This window comes from Coffea arabica, chromosome 11e (assembly GCF_036785885.1).
Source record: "Coffea arabica cultivar ET-39 chromosome 11e, Coffea Arabica ET-39 HiFi, whole genome shotgun sequence".
Classification (NCBI taxonomy): domain Eukaryota; kingdom Viridiplantae; phylum Streptophyta; class Magnoliopsida; order Gentianales; family Rubiaceae; genus Coffea; species Coffea arabica.
This window is the reverse complement of record NC_092331.1, coordinates 11,743,493-11,754,992: the sequence shown is the minus strand read 5'-3', so window position 1 is coordinate 11,754,992 and position 11,500 is coordinate 11,743,493. Positions and strand designations below refer to the sequence as shown.

The 11,500-nt window shown below is 37.6% G+C and overlaps 1 protein-coding gene and 1 long non-coding RNA gene across 2 annotated transcripts; both read right to left on the bottom strand.

Annotated features, from left to right (window-relative positions):
* Positions 1-1,070: 1,070 nt before the first annotated feature.
* LOC140021766 (uncharacterized) lies at positions 1,071-4,770 on the bottom strand. The gene is made up of 2 exons (XR_011825747.1): positions 4,217-4,770; positions 1,071-2,422 (listed from the first exon to the last, which is right to left on the bottom strand). It is a non-coding gene; the product is annotated as an uncharacterized lncRNA (long non-coding RNA).
* A 140-nt stretch (positions 4,771-4,910) lies between these two features.
* Positions 4,911-11,045, bottom strand: LOC140021121 (uncharacterized). Its single transcript, XM_072071881.1, has 2 exons — positions 10,492-11,045; positions 4,911-8,697 (listed from the first exon to the last, which is right to left on the bottom strand). Exon 2 carries the CDS (start codon positions 6,414-6,416, stop codon positions 5,049-5,051), a length of 1,368 nt encoding a protein of 455 aa, XP_071927982.1. The 5' UTR covers positions 6,417-8,697; positions 10,492-11,045; the 3' UTR covers positions 4,911-5,048.
* Positions 11,046-11,500: the final 455 nt, after the last annotated feature.

The window sequence follows — 11,500 nt, the reverse complement described above, 5'->3', positions numbered from 1 at the left end:
GAAAATTAGGTTGTAAAACTTCTGATTGTATGTATATTGGATATGCTGAACATAGTGCTGCATATAGATTTCTTGTTTTAAAAAGTGATGTACTTGATTGTAATACAATTATTGAGACAAAGAATGCTGAATTCTTTGAACATATTTTTCCATTGTCTAGTAAAATTTCTCATGCACCTATTGAAATAAATAGAAAAATAATTCTGAATGAGGAATTAAGAAGGAGTAAAAGTCCAAGAAAAGAATTTTCTTATGGAAATGATTTTCAAACTTTTCTTGTTGATAATGATCCTTTAACATACTCCGATGCTATTTCTTCCCCTGATTGTAAATTTTGGAAAGAAGCAATTAATTCTGAAATTGATTCTATCTTGTCAAATAAAACTTGGAGTTTGGTGGACTTACCTCCTGGTGCAAAACCTATTGGTTGCAAATGGATTTTTAAAAGAAAATATAACTCTGATGGCTCTATAGAAAAGTACAAAACTCGTTTAGTAGCAAAAGGATTTTCTCAAAAATAAAATATTGACTATTTTGATACATTTGCACCAGTAACAAGAATTGCGTCTATTCGAGTTTTATTTGCTTTAGCTTCTATCCATAAACTTATTATTCATCAAATGGATGTCAAAACAGCCTTTTTAAATGGTGATTTAGAAGAAGAAATTTATATGTTTTAACCTGAGGGATGTATTGTATCTGGACAAGAAAATAAGGTTTGTAAACTAATTAAATCTCTTTATGGCCTAAAACAAGCTCCTAAACAGTGGCATGAGAAATTTGATCAAGTATTGATGAAAGATGGATTCTCATCTGTAGAAGTGGATAAATGTGTATATGTCAAAGTTATGAATGATCAATATATGATAATCAGTTTGTATGTAGATGACATGCTTATATTTGGTACCAGTCTAAGTATTGTAAATAGTACTAAATATTTTTGTTTTCTAATTTTGATATGAAAGATCTGGGTGAACCCAAAATTGTGACGCCCCCACTTCTCCCTAAGGCGAACCAAAGGGTATCCGCGGGACGCCTGCCCAGCTCTCGCCGGGACTCACTACAATCGATCATTCAAAAGCTCGAAATACTTTAAGTAACCTCAATACATAATTAAAGTACTTCGAATATCTCACACTTACAATTATGCAGCTGTCAAGCTTAAATACAACCCAATGGAAAAGGGGTACTATAGCCATCCGTTATAATATAACTTAAAGTCTTCAAAAGAAAACAATCTAGTACTACTCACGAGCACCCTTGGTCTCGAACCCTGTAAAAGAAATCCACAACGTGGTATGAGCTACACAGCCCAGTGAGGTTCCAAGACACTCTAACAGTTCAAATAAATCAAATAAGTTGGGCATATCATACGCATGGTTCAAGGTTACACAATGGCATGTTATCATGAGCCAATAATCATTGTACAGGTAATTTGAGCATATCATAGGTATGGCACGTTTTCATAAAACGGTTATCATTATGTAAAATAAACACACATTGAAGGATACGGTGTTCCAGTGGAACTCTGTCGGTCATCTGCACCTTATGACTTCCGGATCCCCTCGGTTTGACTGGCCATCACCTTATCCCTCCAGTGGTAATACTCGAGTATACCGAAACGGTTGTCCAGGGTTCCAACCTACCCGACCGAGCCCAGTCCTGGCTCGAGTAGGTCAGTAACCGAGGCAGGGCCCAAGTTCAGCTTAGAGCTTACAACATGCACAAGTAATCAAGTAATTCGGCAAAAGGTAAAATTCATCATTTGAGTAGGTCGAGTGAGGTAAAGTATACACTCGCCTAACAATGATGGACAACTTCATATAACATGCGATTCATGATAATCAAGTGATCAAGTAAGTTGGTGATCACGTAAGCAGATAATCAAGTAAGCAAGTAGCCGAATGGATTAGAAAACGGTAAGTAAACACGGTAAACGGTAAACGGTGGTAATTACGGTTAATTGGCAGACATATGTCATTTTAATAGGCCACCATTGGCCGATTTTCACTTTTTCCACATAAGGGTCGAGGAGATTCACTCCAACCGACTTATGCTGTCATAGCATAATTAATCATTTAAACACATCATGTAGATATGCTCTCCAAACATTTCATATCTAGTATTTCAAGTAATCACATAAATATGCTCTTTAAGCATTTCATATCGAATAGTTCAAATATACATATTTCAGGTATTTCATGTCAAGTAATTCAAGTATACCTTATTCAGATATGCATGAGTGTGGTAAATACTTAACATATAGCACTTAACACTTAATAATCATGGGTTATGCATGTCATAGACTTATTCCAATTACGTATTCCTATATGGAACACTCACCTATAGCAACAAGAGAGTAATACTCAAACAAGTGTCTAGGCGTCCACTTCGAGTTCTTCTTGAAGGTCCCCTTGAGCGCCTGAGCAAATAACCATTAACTATTATACACTATCACTTAGAACTCCTACTTATCAAAGAAGGTTGTACAATCTAAAGGGAATTCATGAATTGGGCCTTAATTATTAATAATCGAGGCTCAAGAGTAAAGTTTTAAAGTCTAAAGAAAGAGACTAACATTTTTCATGAAATCGAGTTCAAAATGTTCAATCGGTATCGAGAAAAGAAGGCAAGTTTCCAAAATCTCATTTCTAAGAAATTGTCAAATTTTAGCTTTGGGTGTCAATTCTAGAAAAATCGTATCTTGCACTACGTAGGTCCAAAATTGGAAAGCTTGATACCATTGGAAACTACATTCCGAGTACTACAAGTTTCTAGAAGACACTTTTCCATGATTCGAAATGGAAGGTATTCAAAAGTTGGATCAAAGTTACTGCTGTAGAATACTAAGACAGTTTCAAGGTTGGTTTTTGGCCAATTTTGGAAATTCAGTAAAATTCACTTGTTTTGAACTAACCTTTGAAATTTGGAAATCAAATAGTGTTGCAATCCAAGAGTATAACAAAACAAGCGGATTGAGAAACGGAGTTTCGAGCACCAAGATATAGTAGCCTCAAGTTGAGGAAGATTCAAGACTGAAGAAGAATTTCCAGTTTTGAACCTCCAACACTAGAAATTTAATTGGGTATCGAAACGAACTTGGATTGGTACCAAAATTGGCAGTATTTTACTCCCATATGAAAGGTACCACTCTATCAAATTTCAGGGAAAAATACTTTCGGTAAGATAGTTAATTAGTCAACCAAAGTTCAGGAAAATTATAAGGCAATCTGCCTTGAGACTTTCATTACCCAATTCAAAACGTCTAATCAAGCAAACTATACAATCATGGTTCATTTGTGAAATAAAGGCCTAAGAAACATCCATAATGCCTTTGGTAAGTGTTTAGTATCAAGAACATCAATTAACAAGTTCACTCCAATATCTTGTTCCAAACCAGTCCAACATTAGGGTTTTTCCAAAACAGAGCAGTCCACTTGTTTCAGTCACAACTCAGTCAATTTAACTCAAAATAGAGCATGGCTTACGCCGTTGGAAAATACGTTCATAGGGATAAAATATCACAGAAGAAATCATTTCCAAATTCGGCACCAATCTGGTTCAAAATCGGGCATCAAGTTGCTGCCTGAACACTTCATTCCAGATGAACAGAGCAACAGGACAGCGAACTTAAAACATTTGGTTCGGCTTGCTCACAAAGAATCAGAACGTGCATTATATACCAAATTAAAGCCAGGAATTTCTAGTTTCCAACGCCACCAACGGCACATGATTTCGACATCCGAGGACAGAGTTATAGCCAAAATACTACCACTGGTCAGAATCATACGCGAACAGTTTTCCAGATTGCTAGTTTCTCAAGAAAAATTCATTTGCTCAATCAAACCTCAATATTTTCCAATGAAATTTTTCACACATCTAATACATCCTATAAACATCTAATTCAAGCCATTAAACCATTAAAAATTGGCCTGGAAATGGCCGAACATGGCAGGGGCAAAATCGGAAGTTTTTGCTTCTTACACCCAATGAAGTTTCTACTAATTACCCACCACTAATGCATCATTATAACCACTAAACCAACAATATAATCACCATCAATCATCACATCAGCAACAATAACCCAAGTGTGGGAATTCCAAGAGCCCACTATCACATTTTTACACCATACACAAGCTAACCAAATGCATGCATGAACTTAACAAGGTAAGATAGCTTCCAAACTTCAAGTTTTCAAGAGTGGATCATCACTTACTTTGGGTTGATGTTCAGCAGAATTTTCGGCCCTCTATTACCCCAGAAAAACCGTGATTTCCAGCCCTTGTTTGCAGCTCAAAATGATCCTCAAGTGTCAAGCTAGGTGTGGTGCAAGTTTGGTTAATTTTGGAGATGATTTGGAGTGGTTTTGAGTGAGATTAGTGAGCAGAAATTTTGTTGCAAATGAGTTAGAGAGAGGAGGGAGCTGGCCGGCTGTTTGAAGCTCAAGAGAGAGAGAGAGTGATCAGATTTTAGCTTCCAAGAGAAGACATTAACTTGTGGCCTCAAGTCACCCATTAGTCAACTCACATTAGGGTGCGTTTGGCGCGATTAGGGCTCGATTTTCTCGCGCGTTTGGTTCACTAGTGCACTAAACCTCCAATGTATTTATATTCATGTAGATAATATTCACTCTTAATTGTCCCGAAATAAAGGTCTAAAGTCCCTCAAATAAAGTCGCGCGTGTGAAAACGCGTACCGTCAATTTTTTACGCTATAACGCGAAACCTCCGGGAAATTCTTATAACGATAGTACTAATAACTATCACTTGAGTATTTAAACATTAAAATACCGAATTTAGGTCCATTATACATGTCTCCAATATTCCAAACTTATTGTACTCTCAAGCGGATAAAATCTTCAAGCACTATTCACTGTTTTTACTAAACGCGCTCCAGGAAATTAATTCATGAAATGAGTTACTTTAAAAATATAACGAAGTTATATTACCATGTATTTAGGTCTAATAAGACTAGAAAATATTCCTCGAGGCAAATATCCAATTAAATAATTTATTAAGCCACAAATTAGGCTAAAAAAATAATAGTTTTTACGAGTCCTCACAACCTCCCCTCCTTAAAAGAATTTCGTCCTCGAAATTCATACCTTCTGTAATCTCAGACAACTCTGAACCATGTGGTGTGTTCATGTTATGCTTTCTTTCTGATGCCATTGGTCGGTTTCTCCTTCCATTGACTTGTCGAGGGACAGTTCCATTTCCTTGTGGAGCAGTAGTTTCTCGTGGATACCTCCTTGGACAGTCATGAACTTTATGGTTGGTACTCCCACACCCCATACACTTTCGTCCCTTTAGCCAACAGTTTTCTTCAATGTGATTCGTCCTTCCACAATATCCACAAGTCGGACGAGGTGTTGTGACCTGACTGGCTTGCGAGGTTTTCTTTGATCGTGTCTGTTCTACTGAAGTCCCTCGCGACATAGTTCCTTTTGGTTCCTTTATCATGAGTGGTGCAGGAAATAACAGTCCTACTCCATCCACTTCTTTTCTAACTTTGGGTGGTGGTCCATTTCCTCCTAGTGTACTATCAGATGCATCTCTTTTCCTTGCTTGGAGAGCTCTCAGTTGAGATTTTGTGCTTTCTACCCTTTGCGCTTTTTCGAGAGCGTCACTAAATGTTTCAACCTGTGCTGCAGCAAGGGCATCTTGGATTTCCAAATCTAATCCTTGGATAAACCTTCTTATTCTCTTCCGTTCAGTAGCCACCAATTCTGGGGCATATGTAGATAACTTTGTAAAGCGTGTTTCATACTCAGCTACGCTCAAAGTTCCTTGACGAAGCTTTATAAAATCATCTTCTCTCTTTTCTTGGACAAGTGGAGGAAGAAATTTCTCATTAAATTCACGTACAAAGTTTATCCAAGTCCTTAGGGTTTGATCTCTTTCCCACTTGTTTCTTATAACATTCCACCAGGCTCGGGCTGCTCCTTCAAGTTGAAATACAGCAAAGGTGACTTGTCTCTCCTCTGTGTAATCCAAGGCATCGAATATATTTCTTATATTCTCTAACCAATTCTCAGCCACCTCTGGATCAGGTCCTCCAGCAAACTTGGGCGGGGAAAATTTTTGAAACCGCTCTAAAGCTCGATCCTCCCCTATCTCTTGGTTTCCACGTTGGTTTCCTTGTCCAACACCTTGACCTTGTTGAGCTACCAAGAGCTCCAGGATATCCGTCATGCGAGTTAAAACTTGTCCCATTTGGTCATTTCCTCTCCCAACACTTGACTCAACGTTTTGATCAATACCGGACCCATTAGCTACTCTTTCATTTCGGGGTTGTCTAGGTTGACGTCCCTTTCGTTGTCCTCTAGTTTCCATGTTCACAACTAATCTATACGCACATGCATAACCCTCACACTTAGTTAAAATTGAACTATACTCATATACCAGTAGCAACATTTAAAGAGAATGAAGTCACTTACACAAATAACATTATCACTATGCAAGTAAACACAAACTAGAGTTCATTAAATTATAAAACAAGTTATGGCCAAGTAAAGTTCATGCCAAGTCAAAGTCAATAGCAAAATAAACAAGTGATCATCACAAGTACATTCATCTTCAAGGCGCAGACTCTAAGTTCTACTCCCATCGTCTCACTATAAAAGATCACAAGTAGGGATTCACTAGATTATTGGAACTAGACGATTCTCATTCCCTAACATGCTCGATTTCAATCCCAACACAAGGATCTTTTGAGTTACAATATTTTCCATCTTCCACTCTTAATTATTGTACCATCTTAACCAAACAATTATTGGTTTCCTGCAACCATTCACATGAAATATCGATTCATTCTTATTCCCCAAAAATGGAGATATAAAGTCCTTATGGTTGCCCTCAACTCTCAAGTACTCGGGTACAAGAATCCGAAATAAGGTAATTCACAACTCGAGCCGGCCGGTCCCAAGACTAAATCACCACATTCGAGATTCCTACCCAACATACATATCAAATTCCCTCCAATTATCAAGATAAAGGTTTTACAACCTATAACATTCATGATTCACAGCTTACATTTTTTTTTTTGAAGGGCACTTAAACCTTTACTCAATCACATAGTAAGGACCATAACACCACTTGGTCCTATCTTGCTCCTTTGTAGAGACCACGTGAATTGGCTCTAAATTTCATTGCTACAAGCAATCATTTAACTTTCAAACCAGTCCCACAGTCCGGCATCCTAAACATTTAAGCCTAGGATACACTACAAAGATCTGAAGCCTAAGCTCTGATACCAACTGTGACGCCCCCACTTCTCCCTAAGGCGAACCAAAGGGTATCCGCGGGACGCCTGCCCAGCTCTCGCCGGGACTCACTACAATCGATCATTCAAAAGCTCGAAATACTTTAAGTAACCTCAATACATAATTAAAGTACTTCGAATATCTCACACTTACAATTATGCAGCTGTCAAGCTTAAATACAACCCAATGGAAAAGGGGTACTATAGCCATCCGTTATAATATAACTTAAAGTCTTCAAAAGAAAACAATCTAGTACTACTCACGAGCACCCTTGGTCTCGAACCCTGTAAAAGAAATCCACAACGTGGTATGAGCTACACAGCCCAGTGAGGTTCCAAGACACTCTAACAGTTCAAATAAATCAAATAAGTTGGGCATATCATACGCATGGTTCAAGGTTACACAATGGCATGTTATCATGAGGCAATAATCATTGTACAGGTAATTTGAGCATATCATAGGTATGGCACGTTTTCATAAAACGGTTATCATTATGTAAAATAAACACACATTGAAGGATACGGTGTTCCAGTGGAACTCTGTCGGTCATCTGCACCTTATGACTTCCGGATCCCCTCGGTTTGACTGGCCATCACCTTATCCCTCCAGTGGTAATACTCGAGTATACCGAAACGGTTGTCCAGGGTTCCAACCTACCCGACCGAGCCCAGTCCTGGCTCGAGTAGGTCAGTAACCGAGGCAGGGCCCAAGTTCAGCTTAGAGCTTACAACATGCACAAGTAATCAAGTAATTCGGCAAAAGGTAAAATTCATCATTTGAGTAGGTCGAGTGAGGTAAAGTACACACTCGCCTAACAATGATGGACAACTTCATATAACATGCGATTCATGATAATCAAGTGATCAAGTAAGTTGGTGATCACGTAAGCAGATAATCAAGTAAGCAAGTAGCCGAATGGATTAGAAAACGGTAAGTAAACACGGTAAACGGTAAACGGTGGTAATTACGGTTAATTGGCAGACATATGTCATTTTAATAGGCCACCATTGGCCGATTTTCACTTTTTCCACATAAGGGTCGAGGAGATTCACTCCAACCGACTTATGCTGTCATAGCATAATTAATCATTTAAACACATCATGTAGATATGCTCTCCAAACATTTCATATCTAGTATTTCAAGTAATCACATAAATATGCTCTTTAAGCATTTCATATCGAATAGTTCAAATATACATATTTCAGGTATTTCATGTCAAGTAATTCAAGTATACCTTATTCAGATATGCATGAGTGTGGTAAATACTTAACATATAGCACTTAACACTTAATAATCATGGGTTATGCATGTCATAGACTTATTCCAATTACGTATTCCTATATGGAACACTCACCTATAGCAACAAGAGAGTAATACTCAAACAAGTGTCTAGGCGTCCACTTCGAGTTCTTCTTGAAGGTCCCCTTGAGCGCCTGAGCAAATAACCATTAACTATTATACACTATCACTTAGAACTCCTACTTATCAAAGAAGGTTGTACAATCTAAAGGGAATTCATGAATTGGGCCTTAATTATTAATAATCGAGGCTCAAGAGTAAAGTTTTAAAGTCTAAAGAAAGAGACTAACATTTTTCATGAAATCGAGTTCAAAATGTTCAATCGGTATCGAGAAAAGAAGGCAAGTTTCCAAAATCTCATTTCTAAGAAATTGTCAAATTTTAGCTTTGGGTGTCAATTCTAGAAAAATCGTATCTTGCACTACGTAGGTCCAAAATTGGAAAGCTTGATACCATTGGAAACTACATTCCGAGTACTACAAGTTTCTAGAAGACACTTTTCCATGATTCGAAATGGAAGGTATTCAAAAGTTGGATCAAAGTTACTGCTGTAGAATACTAAGACAGTTTCAAGGTTGGTTTTTGGCCAATTTTGGAAATTCAGTAAAATTCACTTGTTTTGAACTAACCTTTGAAATTTGGAAATCAAATAGTGTTGCAATCCAAGAGTATAACAAAACAAGCGGATTGAGAAACGGAGTTTCGAGCACCAAGATATAGTAGCCTCAAGTTGAGGAAGATTCAAGACTGAAGAAGAATTTCCAGTTTTGAACCTCCAACACTAGAAATTTAATTGGGTATCGAAACGAACTTGGATTGGTACCAAAATTGGCAGTATTTTACTCCCATATGAAAGGTACCACTCTATCAAATTTCAGGGAAAAATACTTTCGGTAAGATAGTTAATTAGTCAACCAAAGTTCAGGAAAATTATAAGGCAATCTGCCTTGAGACTTTCATTACCCAATTCAAAACGTCTAATCAAGCAAACTATACAATCATGGTTCATTTGTGAAATAAAGGCCTAAGAAACATCCATAATGCCTTTGGTAAGTGTTTAGTATCAAGAACATCAATTAACAAGTTCACTCCAATATCTTGTTCCAAACCAGTCCAACATTAGGGTTTTTCCAAAACAGAGCAGTCCACTTGTTTCAGTCACAACTCAGTCAATTTAACTCAAAATAGAGCATGGCTTACGCCGTTGGAAAATACGTTCATAGGGGTAAAATATCACAGAAGAAATCATTTCCAAATTCGGCACCAATCTGGTTCAAAATCGGGCATCAAGTTGCTGCCTGAACACTTCATTCCAGATGAACAGAGCAACAGGACAGCGAACTTAAAACATTTGGTTCGGCTTGCTCACAAAGAATCAGAACGTGCATTATATACCAAATTAAAGCCAGGAATTTCTAGTTTCCAACGCCACCAACGGCACATGATTTCGACATCCGAGGACAGAGTTATAGCCAAAATACTACCACTGGTCAGAATCATACGCGAACAGTTTTCCAGATTGCTAGTTTCTCAAGCAAAATTCATTTGCTCAATCAAACCTCAATATTTTCCAATGAAATTTTTCACACATCTAATACATCCTATAAACATCTAATTCAAGCCATTAAACCATTAAAAATTGGCCTGGAAATGGCCGAACATGGCAGGGGCAAAATCGGAAGTTTTTGCTTCTTACACCCAACGAAGTTTCTACTAATTACCCACCACTAATGCATCATTATAACCACTAAACCAACAATATAATCACCATCAATCATCACATCAGCAACAATAACCCAAGTGTGGGAATTCCAAGAGCCCACTATCACATTTTTACACCATACACAAGCTAACCAAATGCATGCATGAACTTAACAAGGTAAGATAGCTTCCAAACTTCAAGTTTTCAAGAGTGGATCATCACTTACTTTGGGTTGATGTTCAGCAGAATTTTCGGCCCTCTATTACCCCAGAAAAACCGTGATTTCCAGCCCTTGTTTGCAGCTCAAAATGATCCTCAAGTGTCAAGCTAGGTGTGGTGCAAGTTTGGTTAATTTTGGAGATGATTTGGAGTGGTTTTGAGTGAGATTAGTGAGCAGAAATTTTGTTGCAAATGAGTTAGAGAGAGGAGGGAGCTGGCCGGCTGTTTGAAGCTCAAGAGAGAGAGAGAGTGATCAGATTTTAGCTTCCAAGAGAAGACATTAACTTGTGGCCTCAAGTCACCCATTAGTCAACTCACATTAGGGTGCGTTTGGCGCGATTAGGGCTCGATTTTCTCGCGCGTTTGGTTCACTAGTGCACTAAACCTCCAATGTATTTATATTCATGTAGATAATATTCACTCTTAATTGTCCCGAAATAAAGGTCTAAAGTCCCTCAAATAAAGTCGCGCGTGTGAAAACGCGTACCGTCAATTTTTTACGCTATAACGCGAAACCTCCGGGAAATTCTTATAACGATAGTACTAATAACTATCACTTGAGTATTTAAACATTAAAATACCGAATTTAGGTCCATTATACATGTCTCCAATATTCCAAACTTATTGTACTCTCAAGCGGATAAAATCTTCAAGCACTATTCACTGTTTTTACTAAACGCGCTCCAGGAAATTAATTCATGAAATGAGTTACTTTAAAAATATAACGAAGTTATATTACCATGTATTTAGGTCTAATAATACTAGAAAATATTCCTCGAGGCAAATATCCAATTAAATAATTTATTAAGCCACAAATTAGGCTAAAAAAATAATAGTTTTTACGAGTCCTCACAAAAATGGTATTGGGTGTTAAAATCATAAGGAGAGGTGATGGTATATTGTTGTCACAAGAACATTATACAGAGAGACTTCTTAGGAAGTTTGAAAATTATGATTTGACACCTGTGAGTACTCCTTATGACGCTAACACTCAATTAAAGAAAAATAATGGTGAC